This window comes from Nipponia nippon, unplaced genomic scaffold (assembly GCF_047370975.1).
Source record: "Nipponia nippon isolate SJK-2023a ecotype South Korea unplaced genomic scaffold, ASM4737097v1 scaffold_4, whole genome shotgun sequence".
Taxonomy (NCBI): Eukaryota; Metazoa; Chordata; class Aves; order Pelecaniformes; family Threskiornithidae; genus Nipponia; species Nipponia nippon.
Window position 1 is genome coordinate 41,393,686 of NW_028262358.1, and position 24,247 is coordinate 41,417,932.

Sequence of the window (24,247 nt, forward strand, 5' to 3'; positions counted from 1 at the left end):
AAAATAAATAGCGAGAGTACTCTCTCTTCTGGCCTTCTACACATAGTGAAGTATTAGAGTGCTTATCACAGCAATCTATCATATATATGCACATTCAAGCTGTTAATGTTTCTCCACCAAATCCCACGGGCAAAGGTTAGGCAGACTCACTATTCCTTATTTAAGCCATTATTCTCAGATTGTGTACGCAAAGAAATAACAACTGGCAAAGATACAAAGGTCCACTCACAGGTAGGCCTGAGCAAAACTCAAGAGATATGGCTTACACTCTTCATCTAAGTCAAGAGGACCAAGCATATGGTGCAAGTTCAGAATCAAACCTGAGTTTTAAGTCACTAATTTTGGCTCTGGTAACCAGAATTCTGATTTATGTGTATTTTAAATTATGATAGAAAAGGAATAAAGCTGACATACCTTCTGCACAGGTATTTTTGAAGATTACTTTTCAGAATTCTTATCAGTTAGCTTTACAGTTAATGTTTCTCTAATTTGCAGATAGATAATAAAAAAAAGCTTTTATATTCCCCTCCAACATTTGTGTCGAGAGAACACATTCAATAGATACTTCTCATAAAAGTCATTAATGTGATTGCGGTAGCACCTCTTTGAATGTTATTTCTATTTATTTCCTTGAATTTTAGCTATTATATAGCATCATAAATGGAACAAAATAGTATAATATAGCAGAATTTTATATTAACTATATCTAAAAATCAGACAGCATAAATCTGATAGAAATTATTGAAAAAAAATACACTGCTTTATTTTAACTCTTTTCCCACTTTTGCCAGAGTATAAACTTACCCTATATTTCGTCTTACCAAAGTTCGTAAGGGCCATTTTTCCATTTCACGACATAAGTCTTACATTTGCTGGTTATTTTGTTTTTACTTGCAACAGACCCTTAGCTCTGAGTTTAGACCAGTTTAAATGTGCATAGGTTTTTTAATTTTGGGGTGGATTTTTTTCATCAACTTGATTTTCAAAGTTAATGTTACATATTTCAAAAGCATCAAGTGACTTGTGTAAAGAATATTGTCAAAAGTAACTGAAACAAGAAGGATATACCAAGATACCCAGTTTAATAACAACTATCATATTCCTTTGAAGCTGGGTCATGTATCAGAAGTCAGGTACAATGTATAGTCTTTGCAGAAAAACGTTAAGACATCACATTGTAATTGCCAGTTTTCAAAGAAAATCACATGAAATAATTGAGGAGAAGGTTTGAATCTCAGAGTGGAGGCATGCACTTCAGACTTCCGGGTGCCTTTCGCTCTTGCAAATGGCATTTTGAGGTTTTTGAAACCATCAACTTAAGTCTTTTAAAGATAGAGACAGGGTGACCAGGAGTCAAATTAAGAAAGTATACATGTTTCGTTTTGTGATGTAAAGAGCTTTGAAAAGTGCAAATCCATAGATCAAAAATAATCCTTTGATACAATTTTTCATCCATTTTTTTATACACTTGTTTTCAAAATATAGCGAAGACATAAGCAGGAGCAGGCTTATCTTGTTTCAAACAGTGATATTTTAGCTACAATCTCAGCTGCTAAGAGGCTACCTGTGTTCAAAGTAAACAATCACTTATTTGCAAATAAGCACATTTCTCATCACAACCAATATGGCCTAACCACATACGGCAAACTGACAACTCCACTGAATTTTATCTACCTTCTCCCTCTCTCATTGTAGCTGCCACCTGAAAGCATTGCTATCAGGGAGTCTGTAACAGCACATTAAAGTAAATGTGCCACATGTAGTTTAATCTAGTAAGACTCTCCTATTAAAGTAGTCTAGATCTTAAAACATAGCTGGTTACCAACACATATTTAAACAACTTTTTATAAAGCAAACTACACAACCATGTGTGAGAACTATGTGACTATACCGTACAGTGCTGCAGTAACAAAGTCCTTCTCACTTGATGCAATACCACTTAATAATATTAAATAAATTATTGAGGGCTTGGGTCTTTGGTGGGGTGTGGGTTTCTTCGTTTATAAAAAGTCACTAAGATGTATACAGTAACTTTGTGGTTTAACAAGACTTTAATTCCTCAGTAAACAGGAATTGAGCCCCCGGGACTGTGGCTTTTGAAATTAGGGTGTGTTTAGGTTTGGAGACTGCCCAAATTTCATTCACATTTAAGAAGGGAAAGCACCATGCCAGACATATGCAATTAGAAAAAAATGATTACATTCTGAGGGAAGACTGTAAAACAAATGCTCCCATATGTTCCAGAGAGATCAAATAGAAAGGCTGATAACTAGTACAGTGGTATTTAAATATCCAGCAAAAAAAATCCCAATCCAATAAATAAACCCTAAGAACTAAAAATTAAGTTAATGGCTACAAAGTAGCTGAATGAGGCAATGTTATCCCCACTTACAACACAGGATGAGGCTGAGAAATAAGGGAGGAGTCAAACATGCCAGGCTCTTTTGTACCACCCATTGCTTACACTTTTTCATTGAACAATACTGTTATAATTAGTGAAGCTACCAAGGGAAGCAAATGCAAGGTCTGATGTGTTTTGACCAAAGACTGAGAGTAAAAACAGAAAATAAAATTCAATTTAAAAAAATGCTTCTTTCAAGATAGAGCTTTATCAAACAGAGGATCCAGGATTAAAATTCAGTTCCCCTTATGAAGCTCTCTCCAAATAAACTGGGGTTTTTTTTGTTCTTTGGTTTTTTGGTTGGTGTTTTGGGTTTTTGGGGTTTTTTTTTGTTTTGTTTTGTTTTGTTTTCTGTCTTGTACCCAAGCAAATATAGTGATAAAGTTGGGCTGATCTGTATTCTATTCAAAGCAAAGAAATATATTATAGTCATTCCAAATTTTTGAGTCTTGCCTGAGATTAACATATGATATTTTCCTCAGTCAGGACAGTATTTCCTAGAGATTTTCTGTAATTAATTAGAATGGGGTATAGCTGTGCTGTGTAAGGGAGCAGATTAAAAATAATGTAAAATAAAAATAGCAAACCAGAAACACTGTGGCATAAGGACGAGAAGTGTTTAAACTATAAAGATTTGGGGGTAGTTAGAATAGGTTTCCCATTTGACCATTATCTTCCTGAGCAATGTCGAGCAAGTTAATTCTTCAGGGATGAAATAAGAGTAGAAGTTCTTCCTAGTTTTTGCCAGATTTTTGTTTTTCATTTTGTTTATCTTTCTGTTTTTTCTATAAAGTGGACTAGAGCTTACTATCTCTCTCTTCAGGACCCAAAGTGGGTTATTTATGAGAAATTTCATAAATCAACAAATCATTCCAAAGTAGGCCATAAAAAGCTGTAGTCTAAAAACAAAAAAACTGAAAGGTGTGAAAGTAATTAACATATTATCAAAACTGTAACATGAGGTATTTAAAAAAATCCAATACAATAGCATACATTGGCCTTCAACGCCATTCTGTGGTTTACAGCTTTATGTTTCATATTTTCAGGTTCTTTGGAGGGTAAATAGAAAGCCTTTTTGCTCTTTCCAGAGATGCCTAGCCAGATCTCCATGTATTCAGGCAGTGTGCTTGGAGAAGGGGGTAATGCTCACTGGCCTCAGTTGAAGGCAGAAACGTGCTTCTGAGACCCAATTTTTTGAATTTTGCACATGACTGGCTTTGTAAACTTTTAGAACATGCCTGAGTATATTCTGAATCCCTGATTTTGCATACCTGCTGGTCATACACTCTGATGATTGGTACCAGACATTTATGAAGCCACCGACAGTTTATACCACTTTTTATTACATTAACTTAGAGCAATCCTTTTCCTTTCAAAGAGTTAAAATTATTTTGGAGGAAGCCCTGAAATAATAATAATTAAAAGCTACAGTTCCACATATGGAATGATTGCTGTTATTAAAACAATTCTTTTTAATCAACAACATTGTTATATTAGCGAAGTTACGAAGTGAAACCAAAGACCTGGAGTGCAAGGTCTGATACCTATTGACAAAAGACTGCCCCACCCAAGGAAAAAAAAAAAAAAAAAAAAAAAAAAAAGAGGCAAACCCAATTTCTGTTTAGTCATTTAGAAGTTGATTATCTTACTTATATAAAAAGGTAGGTACTATATAAAACACACAATGTCAATTAATACAATTTAAATGCTTATTCTTTTCGTTACTTTGGGAAAAAAAGTCACTTCAAAATAGGACATGTTCTACAAGATTTCTCAATATTACTGATGCAAACCAAAAATATCTTCACATGGACCTACAGTATTCCTATATTATATGGACTTCCTCCAATTACTCACATTCTCGTACAGGGCTTGAAGGGTCTCCAGGTCAACCACAGAGTTGTCCAAGTTCACAACAGCTATAAAAAAGACAAAAGAAAAAAGAATTAGTTGTCAGGATGATAATCCAGCTGTGAAAGAAAGACTGAGCACAATACCCAGCAATAGTTTTTATGACCTACTGGTCATACAGCTTAAGGGTTTTAACTTTATTAATGCCTCGAATAGTGCCGTTCCTAAGACTATGGGCTAGAAACCTGGTAGAGCCAGGTGTCAAGTGTTAAAGAATTCATCTCCCTCCCCCCAAACACACAAACATGATCCCACGAGTATGGCCATAGCCAGAGATCAGAGATAAGCTTTACATCAGACTTTCACGGTCCGACTGAAAGCATTATAAAAATTTGTAAATCTGCACCACAGACACACACACACACACACTCTCACACAACAAAGCTCATTCCTGTCACTGGTTGGCTTCAGTCTTAAACTGATTAATCTGTAAATCAGCCAGTTAACTTCAAAACACCTGACAAGGGTCAAGTCTTCTATGCACTAAGCCGACACGTCTAGTACAGATACAAAATATGCCTTTCCTGTTCCCAACCAGTTCTGGCGCCACACACATACTGTATTTTTTCAGCATTAAAAAGCCAGTTCAACAGCACAGAGAGAGTGATTACCATCTACTGAACCTGTGCAAAAAAAAAAAATCAGTAAGAGGGGCACACTTTTATGAACAGGACCCTGACTCCCCACTTGCATTAGGAACATTTCATGAGGCATAGCAAATGTTTGTGCAAACTAGTGAAGAATTATTCTCAGCTAATACAAAGAATGATTTTTAAAATAGTACTTTTCAGTATTCCTTTTACATATTTTTTTGCAAGCACACTGACCAGTCATTTAAAACCCAGACAAATCCAACTTTCCTCATCCAGATTTTAAATCTTGAAAGCAATTTAGAACATTGCATTAGAACATATGTGATGGTAATGAATAATTTTTATCACACTATACCAGTCTTTTTTCTATTTAGCACTTCATTAATTTGTACCCTTTTTTGTAATGGGCTCTGCATGTGTGCACTTGTACAATAAGTAGAATAAACCCCTAGGCAAGATTAATCTAGAAATTGCAACACTGATCAGCAATAGAAACCCAGCACTAGGTTACTTTATGTCCTATAAATCCATGTCCTTAACTGTCACAGAGAAATTCTGTGTATACACCTAAAGATTACAGACAATATAATTCAAGCTCACATGTTTCCGATTGCTCTAAAGCATTTAGAGATACCACTCTGAGTCTGGGACTCATCATGTTTCCCCTTTCCAGGCCTGAGACATAGTTTTAGTTACAGTATAAGAAAACTATAAACAAAGAAGTGTTGATCTTGATTAAGCTAAGCAGGCTACACTGTATCTCTAAGCAAGGCACAAAGCTAACTTTTAGGACTGAAGCAAAAAATAATTAGGAAATTCTTCAATTTTCAGAAATAATATTACAAAAAAATTTTTTTTCCATTTTTTTCTTTACCAGAAAGCAAGAGAATCTGAAAGATAATGGCAATGTAACAGTTAACAGTTCAGGAAGCAACATGGTTTTTGTTTTGTTTTGGGGGAGGGGCATATGCAAAAATCTGCTACTAATTATTTGGGATATTTTAAAACTCCTTTCCCCCCTGCACCCCCCCCCCCCCAAGTGTAATACTTCTTGCAATAGAGACTTAAAGATGGCCTCTCAACCAGGTACTGTAGTATATGTTGTTTTTAATAACCCCTGATGCTCAATAGGACTATCTGCATGCTTAAAAACATGCCAAATTTGTCTTGTAGAACTGGAGACTAAAATTAACATGCAAATAGAAACTGGGTCTATATTGGTTTGAGAGCTTCACTTTAAGAAAACACATATGTCAAAGCCTATATACAAACAGCTTTATTAAAACCAGGATATATTATGAAACTCAGTTTGTATTATCCCTACGTTTCAGCACTCTTACGCTTATGTGTACATTTTCATATATGAACGCACTCGCAACCCTTCATCTATTTATTTTGAGTTGTGGCTGTCTTCTCCCTGCTCCACCCCCCTCCCCTTCCTTCCAGAGACTGTCTACTCCTGCACTAAGAAATATGACATAAGTTTCTGCTCTGACTTTTGCTCAATGTTAAGATCACCCACGGATTACTCAGGGAGCAATAGAACACTTTTGTTTGAATGCTTGCAGGAGATAAGGGAACGGCTGGCAAACACAATGGTGCCAGGTCTGTGTACTTTCAACAAAACAGGTATGCAGAAGAGTGCACATACTTCAGGGAGCTGCTTAAAACAAATCAGTCTGAGACAAGAACTTGGAGAAATTAGATCCTAGTATATATGTTTCAAATCCCCCCCTCCCAAGACTAATATATTTCTATATATTTCATCTAAAGACGTCTATGTTCATAAATAGCACACTAGCATCCCACTAGGATTTTTCAGTGTTCGCCATAGATTTGCTCCCCTCACTCCAAGGAATCAGATGAGCTTCTGTTCCTTGGCAGTACTGCAGCATTGTCATGCAGAACATGATAGCTGGCAAAATAAATCACAACTGTTGCATATTTAATTCCATTATCTAGACAATCTGAACTGATAAAAACAATAATGTTTCCTTATGCAGCCAAGCTTACTAGCTAAACATGCCCCCTCCTTACAATCCGCATGACTACACAAGTATCTAACCGAAGGATTCCACATCTGGTGGCAAAATAAAGATGAAAAATATAGAAAAACATTAATTTCTTCATATGAAAATATTCTGAGCTATGCTACAATTCCAGTATACTTTGATGCAAACATCTGGAGAAGGGTTTATAATATCCAGCGACTGCAAGACTATTTTCACCCATGTCACTATTTTAGAAAGTGATTTTTTTTTGTTTCAAAGTTGACATTGCCATTTCCTGGTCTTGACTACTATGAAATGATCTTTAATAGCCATCACACCATCCAGCCTTTCTGATACATTCATAAGACAGCAGTGAAGAATATCTGTTGGCTTTTACTCTAATAGAAACAACTTTCTTTTAATCACATCAGACTCGGGCATTTAGTTCTTACCTTCAAGATTTCATAGTTCTGCTATTTTCTTGCATTCCTGTTGCCACTGCTGCCAATAAAGCCAGCAAGCCCACACCAGTTTCAAGCCCTAATACTGTAAAATTATTCGATGTACATATATATAATTGTGCGTTTATACACACATGTATAGATATGATTAAATCAAATCTGAACCAAGTATATCCAGATGCACACACAAATATGCACAGATAAAAATAAAAGGAACTACAAACCAACAACTTTTTTTTTTTTTTCTTTTTTCAAGCAAGCACTGGTCAACAGACGATTGCAGAAAATCCACGCAGTAAAAAGAGGGGTTGAAGAGCAATCGTAAAGGGTTGCTTGACACTATAAAGGACAGAGGAGGAGAAAGATTTCAAAGGATTTGTAGCCAGAATAAAGGCTTCAGGAATCTCTTGTCAGTCTTAAACTTTCCTGATATTCTCATTGTTTTTGTCACAATCTACATGGAAATTTAAACTGGTATCTTTGGGACAGAAATTATATCTTTCTCATGCAACTGCAGAATATAGAAGTTTTAGCAGAATGGAAGAGTTTCCATTCCATTCTGTATTTCTACAATATAAATTGAATCAAAAAATAAATTACGCAAACTCACAATAACAAAGCCAACTTAGGCACTAGTTTCAAACTGGAAGGACAATAAAATATATGCAGAGAGACAAAGACTTACTATTCTTAGTAATATCAATTAATTTGCAAGCCTGGCTAGGCACCTTAGAAGATACTTCACCTGACAGGAGGATAATATTGCTGCTAAAAAAAGTGAGATTAGTGTAAAGCACACAACTATATTCAGAGGCATATTTGAACTCTGAGAACAGACAGACCTTCTCCCATATACACGGAAGCCAATTTAGAACACAGACACAATTAAAAAAAAAAAAACACAAAAAAAATAAACCCACCACAATGAATAATCACCACCCACATGTCTTCAGGGGAACACAGTATGTAACCAAGCCACCAACGAGATCAAAGTTTTTGCCAGCAAATACAATCCTGAAGAAGAAATGCATGAGAAAACATCAGCAGGAAGTTGGAGGATGCACAGTGTATTCTCAGGAAGACTATAGAAGGAAGCAGCTGTAATTTTTTATATTGTAAGACAGATCATTACTGTTGATTATTCATCTAACTAGGAGCATGTGAACTACCAACTACCAGTAAAACAGAACTGGTACACGATATAGACACAGCAAACCTACACTTGCCTGAGGCTATGATTCTAAATCCACCGATAGTACCACTTACGTAAACTGTTAGAGAAAGAGACATCTTCCTACAGCTACCCAGTGCTTGGAAACTCTATTCTGCATGCAAGTTCAAAACTCTGGAATTTCTTTTTAAAATTAAAAGGACAAAATTCCCCACTGAGTAGAATTTCAGGATGAAGAAAAAGAATTATCAACCCAATCCTTCGGATCCAACTTTTATGTCATAAAACTCTCATTAGCACAATCTCACTTATGGGTGACTTTCAGAACACTGGTATTCAGTCCAAATCTTGGTCTTATGTCTTCCCTTTACTCAGGGCAGGTTTCGAATCACACTCCATTTCTCTGGCCTTTCCAAGTATGCTTCCTAAGCTTTTCTGTCTCTGGACGCCATCCACAAATGAGTGTCCTCTTCTTGAGACCTCCTAGAAGCACTGCTGTCTCCCCAGAAACTGACTGAGCAATTTCCAAAGACTACTTGACTGATAACAGATTACAGTTTAACTCCTCAGAGAGAAGCAGTAGTTGAAGCAAAACCACCTCAAATTTGCGAAAGGAATTCTGAACCAATCCTGCTATACTCAGACCCATGCTTCCTGGAGACAAACAAGCAAACCACCCACCCAAGTTCATGCTGATTTCCACCACAATTAACTTCTCCATGACTCTCCGAAAAACAAGCAGTATCACTCCTTTTTTCCTCCTGCACGTCTTTGCCTCTTCTCTTTCTCCAGAAGAGCACCAAGACTCTTTGCAAGAATTCCCATCTCTGTCAAACGGCAGTGACAGTCACTTCAGCAAATTACAAAGGCAGACTGATTCTTCTTCACCGAACGAAGGACCCTCCTACTTCTACAGCAGATAATCACAGTACTCTTATCATGCAGTTCTGTGTGGGACACAGATTTGGGGGTTTCACAGCTGTTCTGCCCATCGTGTGACTCTAACATGCAAGACTACATGATACTGAGAGGTTACAACTTCCATGGTACTTTTCCCTAACTTCCATTCCCAGATAATTCTGCTCCATGTTAACAATTAAACCATTTATACCCCAGGAATGTTACTCCAAACTGAAGAGTGAAAGAAACAGAAAAGGCATCAACCAGTCTTACAATAAAAATGGACTTTGTTGTTATTAAGAACCTGCATGTATATTATATAGGAACCATAAGCTGTACATAAATAGAGTCTCAAAATTACTACATAATTTTGAAGCAGAACTGTAGCATTAAAAGTCATTCAATCTTCTAAAATGTTTTCAAGTAATTGTACTTGAAAATTTGATGAGATATTCATTTGCAAATATCTAAAAAGGCTATTTGGAAGGCAAAAAAGGCACATGAGTAGATGAGTAGGTCAAATGTGTCATATTGTATGATCTTCCTTGAATTATTATTTCTGAGCTAATTAAAAAAAAATACTTGCTCCAAGAATAACGTACGGGTAGTAAACTTCAAACAGTCAAACACCAACATCATTAGAAAATTAACACACTGGCAAAACCTTAAGCAATGGAGAATTCTGATACAAGAAAGACAAGTCAGACATTATATAGCCTGATCAACTTATGAAATGTTTCTGACAACAAATTAGAGAAAAAGAACAAACTTGTTTGTTTGTTCACTGAAGGCAGAATGGAAGCCTTCACTGACAGATGTCTTTGGAAGAAAACGCAAGAACACCACACATGCAAATACAAGCAAACCAGAAAAAAAAGGTCTCGATGAAGACAATTTCATCAAGTTCCTTGGAATGACTGGCAGCTGAACTGCTCAATTCAGAAGTAGAAGAAAAAAACATCTGCCTCAACGTTCTCATCAACAAAAGAGCCAAGAGAGCCTTAGAAGATCAAAGTGCAGTGGCTTCCTTTGCTGCTATAAAGATCATGGTGTGATGCAATATCAAGGTACTTGCAAAGTAAACCCAGATTTAAATCCAACTTAATATTTATACTTAAAAATCAATTAAATTGCAAAATTTGCAGTCTTTTATTGGTTACACAGCAAACCCACAACTTCAAAAATGGCTATTCTTTGCTTTTTTTTTTCTTTTTTTCCATGTGAGCTTATTGGCATCATTCATCTAACACAGGCCTACTGCACAAGGTCATGTTTTTTTCTGTGATACTTCCAATAACTTGACAACTACTACTGTTCTCTTAGGATTCTTCTTTATCTCAAATAATGGAAATGTGAATCTCCTAATGCAGGAAGTTAAATCCCAAATGGGCCCCTTTGCAATAAACGTTATGTTTACATAAATAAGGAAAATACAGCAGTAAAACCAAACGTCCCTGTGCTAATGGGAGCTGCAGCAAAACACACAAGGATCATGGCTGTGTAATTTTTAAAGATTCTCAGAAAATAAGTGAAATAAAAGAATTTTTAAACAGGAGTATCTGGACTTGCACAACTTGCAGAAAAAGCCCTGTTGATAATGGGTAGGTAGGAGATGGCTGCACTGCGTAGAGTTAGCATAAACGAAAACAATTTCATGTTACCACCTACCTGCTTACCCTCGGTACCTCTGTGATATGTTTATCTATTAGCAAATACTCTAACCTTCTCAAGATGAAAACTTTAAGTGCACAAAGCACAATGGAGATTGGGTCTTCAACACAAGTACATACAGCATGGATCAGAGGCAAGAAACAGCACTTAGAACTGCTTGCACACAGTTTTACTGTGGCAGTAATTCACCTTGATCTAAAGCTTGTGTAATAAACCAGAACAGTATACAAAATTTCCAAGCAGAAGCCATGGATTAAGCTTAGCTGTTGCTTCAGATTGTTTTTAAAGGACTTAAAATTTTTAAATACCTTCAAGAACATATACTCACATTTCTGGGAAGCAATAAAACAAGAATCAATTAAGTAAGAATATGCATTTGCAAAATTTGAAGTAACAGAAGTAGGGGACTTCATCAAAAAGAGTGAATCTTTAGTATCACTTTTTGCACTGATTCTTCTCTTATAAACACAATTCAATTTTTAGACATTTGTTCTTAGCATTCCTATTCCCTAATGTTGTATCCCTAATATATAGCAATAAAATTGTATCGCTAGAGCTTTTTTACATATATATAAATATATATACACATATACAACAAAATATATAACTGTATTTTATATATAGCTATACATAGTTAATATAAACAGTTACATTACATACATTTCAAACAATTGCCTGCTATGTTAAGGACAGCAGTTACTGATTATGTGAAGTCTAACTTCATACACCTATACAGTCTGTTTATAAAAAGTGTGCAAGTTCAGTTCTTAGAGAACAAATATATTTTGTTTGACTCACTATGTCGCCTTCTTGTCTAGGCAGGGAAAAAAAAATGGAGACCAATGCTGTAATCCTTTCAGAATAAAATGTTTAAATACAAACATGATTGCCATTGTAGACTGTTTAATTTAGAGAGATTGTATTTCAGTTCTGGTTTTGAGAGGTTTGCTGATTTGACTATAGAGAGTACTTCAGTGCTTATCTTAATTGTTTAGATAAGATTTGTTTGAATTTGGCAGGTGAAAAAAACATGGGTGTGGGATATAGGAAGGTTGAGAAAAGACTGGCATTTTACCAGATTATGCTTCTTTTAAACTATAGTGCGTAGAGGAGCAAACAGTTTCAATGAACCTGCCAGGGGCTGGTCTTTGGGGAGCAAATTTGAAGCACAAGATTGACTGGCAGGATTCAAGGTTTTCAATAAACTGGAAAGGATTACCACGATAACTCCCAAAATGCTACTTAAGGTTTAGCATAGTACACAAATGCAAATGATATGACACATTTAAATAAGTTAAAAAAAAAAAAATGCGCTTTACGCTTACAGTGTTGGCTTGTTGTTCTCTAGGCAAACTTTGTCCCTTAAATGTATTTTTAAAGTTTTTCCAAGAACAAGATTTTAATATAAAATTAATCATTGGCATATGGATATATTTTACCTGTAAGAAATTCTGTTACAGAAAATGAAATTACTGCTGTAAAAACCCAATGCTATTGGCTTTTACTTCAATATCAGCTTGTACTAAGATTTTTCACTTTCTGATTAAGGTAGTATAGCATGCCACAGGCATTCTGTTTAGCAGTTCTCAAAAGGAACCTTGTCATACCTATCAACTATATCACTTTGGTGGGGAAACTACTAGAACAGGATATCTGAGGAATGTGTTTTTGGGATGTTTACGTGACAGTATGTATTTACAGTGCACATTATAAAAACAAACTGCACAAACACATCAGCTGCAAGGCACATATTGCAGTAGATCTGACATTGTTTATCAATCTGTCTGCAGACAGATGATTTATAGCTTTGTATTTATGAGTCAAGTGAAATAAAACTTGTGTTTCCTTTGTGTTAGTGTTTGACTTTTCTTTTAGATCCATATAGGCTTTAACGCTTTTCAGTCTCTATTTCAACGACACTATGTCTATGAGTTCTGCAGGCTAATATAAGTGGTGTAAGTACCAGTGATGGGGTAACTGTGACAGTCAAAGGACATACGCAAGTCAAACTTTGCAGAACAAGGTAGCATGTCTTACCGAGTGCAGCTGGGAGAAGTTAGCAAGACTTGTCTGGAATACAAACAAACCTTCAGGCTTCAAACTAATTGAGACTTTTAATTACATGTGGATTTTTTCAGAATTCAAATTTGCTGGCTTTTGGTTTAATTTCACCTTATCTATTTTCATTAGAGTAGCTCAAAGTAAACAAAGCCATGGCTAACTGAGAAGTCCAGTCCATAAGCAGAGAGACAAGCTTTTTCCTTAATGCTTTAGGGAGCTCATTCTAAATGATAAAGATAAACAAAATGCAGGAGGAGCAGGAAGAGACTTATTTGGAATCATCTAGTAGTTCACTGGCAAAGATGAAACCTAGGTTTAAAGTAGTTCAAAGTCGAGAATAAATTTAAGTTAAAATTATTGCAACTACTGGAATAATTATTTATTGCTTATTCTAACATCATAATCACTAGAAGGACACTAACTTTTTTCATATGGGATCTCTGAACAATTTGCCTTACTCTGTGACCCTGAGCAGCTCTGAACAGTCCCCAGTCTTTCCATGTTCCTTATACACATTCCACTCTTTAATCATTCTTCTAATCCACCCTTGAACCTCTTAATTTTTTTGCTATTATATTTGTTTGAGATGAAGTGACCACAATTCATCCCTCATGGCAAGGATATACCAGTTTTATACAGCTACATAGCACTCTGTATATTTATTTGATAAAGTTAGCAGGGTAGATACCAAACATGCCTTTTTTTCAAAAAGTATATTCTCTACATTAAGCACCTAACGTAGGATCTTACCTTTTGTGCTCTCAATTTACCCAGTTAGTATACAGTTAATGGAGCTCCAGGTGTGCCCAGTTGGCAATTTAGAATACTTATATTAAATTATTTAAGTGACAACACTAAATGAGTTAACAACTGCCTAACTCATAGATCTGAAAATTTAATGGCTTATGAAACACTACCAGAAAGGAGAGCATCTTAGGCTTCCATAGGAATCTGCTCTCAGCTTACTGCAACTAAATATATCTTTACGAACACTGAAAAGAAAGATATTAAAAATAGTTATTAATCCTCAGTGAGGTCCTTGTGGCAATGCCAATGGGAGAGCTGCTCTTTCCTGAGCAGACTCAAACTCACCCAAAGAACTGTCTTGATTACACTCTTAGTAATCACAATCAATGACTAATATAAGACTCCTTATCTCTCAAGGATTGACTAGAAGTCAAAACAATCTTTGGACTAGAGCTATAGCTGGTGAAATATCAAAGCGACCAACAAAGGAAATAGAAGAATAGCCTCAAGAACTTGTCTTTCTGTTGAATTGCTTGATCTATTTAGCTTATACGGAAGAAGGTTTAAGAGGCAACCTGATTACAGTTCTTACACATGCCTGCATGAGAAGATATCTGAAAGTAGATGGCTCCATAATTTTGCAGACCAAAAGTAGGAGAGAATGAAGGATGTCTGTAAATTAATCTGACAAATTGACTACAGAAAGACTATTTTAAGTGTTAAAAGTGAGGGAAAGTAACCTTGTGAACAATGTTTCATGGGATACATTGGCTTCTCCATCACCTAAAGCATTTGTATGAAATTCTAGACTCACCAAAGTCAATGGCAAAACTATCAGTGACTTCAAAGAAAGCAAAAGGTTGAAGGGTCAGAATTTCAGCTGGAACTCAAGATCATTTATACTGCTAAAATGTTCATATTTATACAGACTAATGGCTTGAGGCAGAAATTAGCAGGCAATATTACATGACTTGCCTTATTCAGCAGCCAGACTAAAAGCTTAGAATGTTCTTTCTAAAAATCTGAAGTTGAGCTGGGTGCTTGCCCTTTGCTAGGTCCCTCTGAAGTTCTCTACTAGTCTTCCCTAACATCAACAAGCCTAAATCATTTTACCCAGACTACACAAAACGTTGCTACCTTTTGATGACTTACAACAGAAAGTACTGGAATTTCTTTTAGCCATAAAGACATGCACGATCATTCAGAAACAAGCTTTCCTTGCTTATGGTTCAAGCGAGCCAGTTGTGTATAACAAGATCAGTATCCGTAACAGTAGAGCTAGTTAGAAACACTACATGGAAACTTACAGGGATTCAGAAATCGGGCAAAGCAAGTCCCCATTTATCTATAATTGCTGTACAGTCAACTGTTGCAATCACAAGTCAAAATACAAGTTTTCTTGCTCAAGAATTACAAACACAAAACATTTGAGAGGTTTCCTTTCAAAAGCAAATTTCCCTTTCCCTCTGTCAGATGGTAGTATCTCACTGAAATAAAATCACATACTCTCAATTTATTCTCCAAATCAAATTAAAATTTTATTTTCGGCACAGCAGAGAGCAGTTTAGGTGTAGCCTGGTGTTCTACATGTCTGCCCAGTCTGATGTCTAGGTAAGCACCAGGGATTTCATCACAGTAAAACACGATAAGCCTTTCACCAAATATTCTGAAGTTACAGTATAAAGAGCTACAGATGCTAAGAAAATGATGTAATGATCTTGTGATATGTAGTCCATGTTCTAAGTTTGGTAGGATTATGAAAATAACGCAAAAAGATTTTTGGCTAGGTAGATGACAGATGCCACAGCTTTAGTAATTCAAGTCACAATACTGTGATAACTGAGGGCAGAAGGATGCATGTTTAAATTCCATCTTTTTTCACACTCCAAAGTGTTTCTCAAAAGCTGGTATTAATAACTCAAGGAATTGAGGGCTGGGATTACAACAAAACCAAATGCCTGGATATGTGGAAAACCAAAATATATACACCCTAAGAAAAAAACATACTCAAATGTTATTTGGAATCACCTGTGTGTATTTATTTCAGTATCATGACTGGATTCGGCCTACTGAGGCTTTAAGATTATCAGAGGCGCTCTATGTTGCTTCAGTTCAATGGGATTGAGTTATATTTTGTGTCCAGGTAGCTAAAGCAATCACAGCTTCACTACAAACAGAAAACACACTGCACTGAAATAGAATCTAATGCATATTGCGCACGGAGGTTTCCCGTGAAACAGCAGAACAACGGAAATAACCTTGATCTTTCATTGTCTAGGAATCACGACAGAACAAGACAAAAAAGAGAAAAAGTAGGAGAAACCCAGGTACCTCATAAAGCAACAGGTACAGGAACGCTGACGCAATGGCTCCAGCATGAGAAACAGCGGGCTCTCGGACTAAGCGTTTCACAATTTTTGCAGTAGAAAACCACAGTTTCCCCCGCACCGTTTCTTACCCTGCCTACCACGGATGATGGATGGATACAGCAAACAAATCACTCCCCCATCTTTGCATCATCCTTTCTCTTCCTTACCCTCAGAACTACGTTTTCGAAGAGGATACCCACTGGGTGAGAAGTGCGCCGAGAAGCAGCGCCTCAGTCAAAGCCGGAGAGCGGGGCCAAGCCACAAGGTCGAGCACCTCGCCCGACACGGCCCGCGGGGTGGGGCGGCGGGCTCCGCTCCGCCGCCAGCCGGGCCGCCGGCTCCGGGGCCGCGGAGCTCCCCGCCGGCGGCGGCAGCGCGGGCCGCGGTTGCCACCTGCTGCCGGAAGCGGGGACGCGGGGCCGGCCGGGCCGCCGCAGGCTCGGCCGGGGGAGCCGGGCCCGCCGCGGGGAGGCGCCGGCAGCCGCAGGGGGCGATGCGCCCGGCGCCGGCGGCGAGGGCGGCCGCAGGGGCCGGCCTGCGGCAGAGGTGTGCGGCAGCGGCCGGCGCGGCCCCTCACCGGGCAGCGGGGAGAGGAAGGTGGCGTGGCGGGGAGGGGGGAAGTCCAGGTGTAAACCGGGGGAGACGAGCCAGAAAAATGACCGAGATAAGCAGAGCTCCGTAGACAAAGTCCAGGCCGCGCGTATGGTGTGTTTCCGTGTAGTTTCCAGGCATCTAACCTTTGCGGTGGGCAAATTTACATTTACTGGTGGATTTCACGGCTGTTCCAAGGGTAACCGAAGGAAGATAATCAGTGTGACACTGATAATGCAAGGTTGTATATGGTGCCGTAACTGGTTACTGCAGAAGAGAGGCAACCAACGCCGAAGGAAGCCCGAGTCAGTTAAGACCAAGCGACCCATCGCGACAGACCTACCGCATTCCCTACGGAGGGCGGTCCTGCCTAAACAGAGAGAGCACAGTTAGCACCCGATTACAGATCACTCAACGAGCATGTTAATGATGACTTCTAAATGGTAAACGCTGTAAGATAATAGGAAACATAGAAAACAGAATAGCAGAAGGTTTAATCTGTGAAGTATATTTTTGAGACATCATGCGGAGCCTAAATTTCAGGATATTACAATTATCACCCAAAGCAACCAGGCAGAAATACCAAAAGAGGTGGTGCAACACTTGATTTACTTCTGAATAGTGTACAAAACAGTTGGAGGCACCAAGATTCTTAAATGAAATTTCTTTATAGAACAGAGGAAAAAGATTTTTAAAAATAAGACCATAAAATTAGACTTTACAAGGAGGAATTACATGAAATGCGAAGCCAGTTCAAAGGGTAAAAAAAAAAGCTTGGAAGTCAGAAGGAAGCTTACAGACACTATGTTAGAGGTTCAGAGAAAAAAAAAATTATCAACTGAAAAATTCAAAAGCATCCTTTTTTGCCCTAGTCTTTTCACATCCCCAGTATTCCTACTCCTCAAAACCACACACATGATTAAACATAAGAGCACAGGGGACACCTGTCAATAAAAGATACTCTTCAAAAAGTGGAAATCAGCCAAAGAAAACAGAAAAGCAAAAAGTCTCGTAAGTTCAATGTAAATTGGACAAGAACAAAAAGGTCTAAACCCAACTTGCCAAATGCATAAAGCTAGTAATAAAACTGCTTTCAAACACATCAGATGTACGAAGCCTGACAGGAAACAGCGCGGCATGCGGATAATCTGGCTGTAAAAAGAGCACAAAAGAAAGAGAATGAGAAAAGGTTACACAAAGTATTTGTGTTAGGATTCACAACCACAGAAAAGGTCAAAGAGGTTCTCGGACAAGTTCTGTACTTCTTGAGTGATACGTTTTGGGCACCATCTCAAATTGAACAAGTTTCAGAACATACAAATGCAAATTTTAAGAGGATTCCTGAGATGGTGCTGGAAACTACAAACCAGGCGGTCTGACTTCTGCGCCTGGAAAATGTCTATGTATTACACGGAAGAACATCTTTTTTAAAGAACATACAGATAAACCAATGTAATGAGAAAGAGAGGTAGCGTGCCATCTTGTAGCAGAAACTCATAAGCAACAAATTAAATAGTACTGCTTTAATGGAGTCAACAAAAGCACACATAAGAGTGATCAGACTGATACCGGATTTGCAAAAGGCTCCTCACAATACTTAACCTCAAGCTTCAGAAAAAATTATGCTGTCGTGGGATAAGAGGAAAGGTCTACTCTAATTAAAAATAAAGACCACTCAAAAAAATAGGAAATCAATTACAAAAATGAATGATCAGTTTTCAAAGTATGGCGTTGCAGCAGTGGAACCTTACTAGGATCTTTGCAGGTTTCTCTGCTGTTTAATGAACATGAGGTGGTACTGTTGGCAGATAATAAAAGCTAGACACTTTAAAGCTGACCACAAACATGTACAAAAGGATGTCTCCAAGTATTCAGTGTCAATACATGCAAAGTAGATGGAAAAAAAAGAGCCCAAACTGTAAAAACAGTGATGAATACAAAATTAGCAACTACTGCCCCAAAAAAGACACTTGGATTTTTTTCATATTTCTCTGAAAACAAAAGCTCAATAATTAGCAACAGTTAAAGGGCAAAGAGAATGTCAGTAACAATGCAGAAAAAATGGAGCCTGAAATAGAAGATGATGCGATACCATGGCATAGGCATATGGTGCACATAAGTCTTGAAAACAGCGAACAGAGCTAGTCACCTCATTGGCAAAGCAACAGAACCATGGATCGTAGACTGGTGACAAGGAAAAATCAAAAGAATAGACAACGTGTATGAAAGTTGTTCCAAACAAACTTTTCAATGTGGAAAAAGATGACTACTGCAAAAAGATAAAATAGAGATTTATAAAAATTACATAATGAGCAGTCAGTGCCATTTTTTTTTTTTTTTTTCTGGTTACCCACACAGGAGATCAGGTACTAAGTTAGACAGATCTCCGTTTGATCAAATATAGCATATAGTTTTAATTGCTTCCTTAAAAGAGGAATGATAAGAAAAATACAGTAAAAATAGGTACACTAAATGTTAAAAAAAAGGGATTCACCTTGCAAGTTTTACTAAATCCTCATTTTAACTACCTTGTATTTAAATTAGATTTTAACGGCTATATACACGTAAGTGGCATTAACTTTTTTATATAAATCTTTTGTGTGTACAAATGCATTCAAATTAACAAACACATGAACAAATCACAAACAGATTGTTGTGGCAAAGATCCTTTTCTTCTAAACCTTTCAAATTATTGGAAGGTCTTAGTCAATTAATAAGCCTTTCTTAATTTTCATAAAGCTAAAATCTCTGTGTAGTTCAGCAACGTATAAAAGTATGACCAGCGGAAAACTTTTCTGCTATGGAAAGGAGACCAGGTGCTCTTTTTCTCCCTTCCTCCCCCGAATTTCTGCACAGTGCTAATGCTAATAGCATACATTTTGTTGCTTTTATGCTTAGAATTTTGTAATTATCCCTCTTATGAGTGACTACACTACGCACAAATGAGAAATAACTGTACTGCTTTTTTTCTTTTGGGAGAACAGAACTGTCTGAAACTCTTCTCTCAAAGTTTCAAAGTTAATCAGACTTCCAAGAAAAAAAAATAAACTGTTTCAACTGAAACAACAGACAAACAATGCAATTACAGTTTCTTACAAAACTTCTCTATTAAATTACATTCATATGTTCTTAACAACAACAAAAATCTTTAATTATCCAAACTATCCAATGTGGCAGTAATTAGTCTCTGATGATTCAAATATTGTGAAAAAACTCAATATGATTTTCCTCATTAAAAAAAACCCAAACCACTAACTTCTTTAAAATGTATTTTGTATTATAGAAAATTGGTTTAATTCTATAAATTTATTTTTAATTGTAAATTCCAAAAGGAGGTATCACATAAAACATTCAGTTCCTTTCTTGGTGATATGAATATTTCTGCCCTTCATTATCTTGGCATGTCGCATGCATACTTAAAGAAAATGATGACTGAGGTTGTATTTTTTCCCTAGCAACTGCTGCTATTGCTTTATTGGCCTCTGGTCGCTGTGAACTAAGCTTCAGAAAATCCCAGAGGATAGAAAGAGGACTTGAGGCATGCTTTCACTACTCAGGACTGGCTTTCAGGGCCTTCACCCACAGCTCAGGTGTTTATGCCACATCCATTAGAAACTCCACCTGTCCCCAAGGACCTTTGTTGTCCCTCCTCACTAGCTGCCTCTGGCAAGAGTGGCCAGACAAGGGCTCCAGAGTTGCTTTCAGCTGCTCAGTACAGAACACTGTGGGCATACTAACAGCATCGAAGCAATAGAAACATTTGCAGCAATACATATGTGTGGCACTCTAATTTAACTCTAGTCTGTCTTCTGTAGAAGTCATTTGGGGTATTCCATTGTTTTCCTTTCCAATAATTTCACAATAGGAGCTTGTAAAGTAATTATAAGCAAATAAAATGTATAAGCTTGCAATCTAAGAGCAGGCATAACGTAATGAACATGGTAGGATGCAGCTAAGAAGAAATAGAGGAATAAGACTGAGGATTATGGTGTGAAGATTCGAGGAAGTGCTAGTTCACCGGATGCTGAACCTACCAATCTTTCCTTGGTGGTGCCTCAGAAGGATCTAAACACATGTTGGAACAACTATCAGAGGGGAAGCTTAAGCCATAATCTTTTAAGCTTTTAGGTGACTGAATGCACAATATTTAAGAAAAAAAAAGTTTTAAAAATTTCAATTCTCAATTAATAAGCCAGAAATAACAGGTGAAGTTTCAAACTTTGTAATTAACCTGCACTGACTGCAATCACTTTATGGATCATTCCTTTAATAAAGAAATACAGACTTGCCACCTGACAGAAAAAATGTTCTATATATCTTCTTACATCCAGGATTTTTTTCATGACTTAAATGGACAGAAGTAATACTTTGGGGCAGCTGATTTACCTTCCACTATACCAGTGTCCAAGGAACTTGATCCAATCGTATTGTTTTGTCCTCATAATTTGTGTAAACAGCAAAATGTCTTTTGGGAAGATACCCATTCTTCACAAATATTTCAGTATTGTGAGTTTCAAATGATCATGCTTATAGACATACATTGTTATTAGGATAAATAATGCTCAGATCACCTCTGGATCTTCCATAAGATAAACTGAGTCTTATTTTCCAGATGTTGAGTCATTCTTTCCTGATTGCTTTCCATTTAGAGCATCTCTTGGATCTATGACCACTGAGACTATGTGATACTTCAACGAGTGAAGAATTCCTGCACAGAACATTTAAATAATGCAGCGTAAGAGACATTTTATCCTCCTCCTCCAGTGAAATTCAGTTAACCTTTGATAAAGTCTCTCCTAGCTCATCACTTCTAAGTGCCAATGTGAACAGTCAAGTAAGAAAACAAAACCAAGATTTTCTCATGTTCCTTTGTCACTAATAGCCAAATACAAAAGAATAAACATTTATTCTGCCCGCTAACATTTAAAGTACATTCACTTCCTGCACATCTGTCTTGAATTCAGGGCAGAAGATATATCTGTTGTACGAAGTTGTACTTCTGTTAGCAGAGCAAGCTCTGCCGCAAGCACAGCTTCCAGTAAAATAATCTCAAATCCAGATTAAAAGGTCGGGCTTTACCAGCTGTTACATGAAGCTGCCTGCCCTTTCCATAACTATTTTTCCTATTACATTTTTTTAATATAACCTCCTTTCCTAGTATCACTGACCAACAATGAGTTGAGGTTTGTAGTAAAAAAGAGCCTTGGCCTTCCATATATATATGGAGAATATATATATATTTATTTTTTTTTCAATTATCAGAGCAGGACAGGTAGCTCCATCAAATTCTGTAGACTACCAGGGTCTCAGAGAGGGGGGGAAAAAAATGACTTATTAAATGAGGATATGAGAAAGGTGGTCCAAAATTCAAAGGCAAAAATCTCCAAACTATTTCCAGAGCCAGGGCAACCACGAGGTGCTACGCAAAACCTTACAGAAATATAGTTCTAATATTGCATCCATGCCAGAGGTAACACAGTGCCTGAAATGATAAACCCTGTTAAGAGAAACTTACTGAATTGGAAAAGACTACAGACAACTTCAAGAGACAGAGGGACAACTTCAAGAGACAGAGGATTGCATACACAGTTTTTGCCAGACTTCTACTTTCAACATTTACAAGGCATGCTCAGACTAAGGTGATTTTATTGAACAAAAGACTAATTTCCATTTTGGAAATAAATGGTAGATATAAATCTGACCGCGTAGTAAATGTAATATTTATCTGCATGAAATATAAAATTTGTTTTTGTTCTGCTGACAGCTTCACTTTAATTTTTTCCTTCTATTTGTACACACACACCGAAGAGTTTTTTGCTATTCTTACTGCACTTGTTAACAGCCGTAAAAGCTTATACACAGAAGAGGATACATTGTATCTTTATAAGCAAGGGGATCTGGGAAGGCACTGACAACCCTTATTCTCTGCAACATAGTTACAATTTCAAACATTTGTTGCGTTTCGTGTGATGACAGACAACTTTTTAAGGAAGAGAGATCTTATTCAAGAGACCTGGTTCCTAAATGCAGACACAGGCTTAACATGCAATTATATATTAATACATAGGGTGTTCGTTACTATATGCAGTTTACTGGAATCTTGTTGGATCTCTAATTTAAGCACACGTTGCATCTCTGAAATGTTAAGAAAAAACCCAAAAGACTAATGTTAAAACCAAAGTCTTTTCTCCAGGAAGAAAATCCGAGCTATAAAGGAAAAATATGTAAGAAGTGCTTGTTTGGCATTTCTCAAGCTTTGGCTGTATCATTCAGCCAAATACAGCTGTATTTCCAGTGGGAACATAATACTGGATAAAAGATATTTGCGGTATAGCGAAAATAAAAAAGCAAGCAAAATGCCTGGATAAAGTGTTTTGCATAGTTGATAGATGATTGTAAAAAATAGGCGTCAGTAAAACCTTGTGTGAAACCAGAGAAACCATGAGAAGAGGACTCATTTTTGTACTAATAACATAGAGAAATGGCACTGTGACTAAAGAGACCAACATTTCTTACAGTTCTAGCCTAGACTGCGTAAAATAGCTGGGAGTTCTGTTAGCAATTAGAATCTACTAAAAAAAAAAAAAATCATAACAACAACAAAAAAATCAACCTACCCTACTTTAAAGCACTACTAGAAAGACGTACTAGAGCTCAGTACAAATGTGCTCTGATTATTACAACTGCTCCTTCCGCACTGTAAAAATATTTTAAAAGCAGCCAGGGTTTAGGAGTTTGTCTTACTAAACCCATTTCAAAGGCGGGAGCAGACAAATGCAATTCTACAAGCAGGCACTTAACAAGGATATCCTTATCGTCAAAGAAAGCTATTTAGCATATATTAAAATATTCTGAGATCTTCCATTAAACGCCATCTGATCACATATGCATAAAAAGTAGCTAAGTGCTCAAGATTAATTAACAAAATATCATAAACGATTCAAACTTTCAAGTTTCCAAAACAATCTTTCATCAAGGATTGTTTCTTGCAGACAATATTTCACCATTGTTTTGTATCTTAAAAAGCAAACAAAAATACACCGCAAGACCCCAAACAAACAAAAAAAAAAATTTTACAAGACATTAAATATAACATTTACCCACGTTTCAAGTAATTTTAAGCTCTTCAATTAAACACAATATGAATTAAAACTTGAAATCCTAAATTTATTAGGTGAATTAATACCCAGCACAACTGTTTTCCCTTCTGTTCCTGTAACACTTTGAAATTTGTCTAAACCATTAGAAAAATAAAACACAATAGCATGCAAACCAATAAATGGTTTCAATGGCATTGAAAGTTTCTCTCTTTTTCTGGGTGCTTTTTTATGGCCAGTAAAAAAAAGAAATAAAAAAAAAATTACAATTCTTCTGCAATTT

General features: G+C 36.8%; 1 protein-coding gene across 1 annotated transcript in view; it reads right to left on the minus strand.

The window, feature by feature from the left end:
• The window catches only part of FMN2 (formin 2), a 163,099-nt gene that overhangs the window by 65,607 nt on the left and 73,245 nt on the right, over nt 1-24,247 (minus strand). Inside the window, exon 9 of the mRNA XM_087775399.1 lies at nt 4,259-4,320. Coding sequence (XP_087631525.1) covers nt 4,259-4,320 — 62 coding nt within the window. The remainder of the gene's footprint in view (nt 1-4,258; nt 4,321-24,247) is intronic.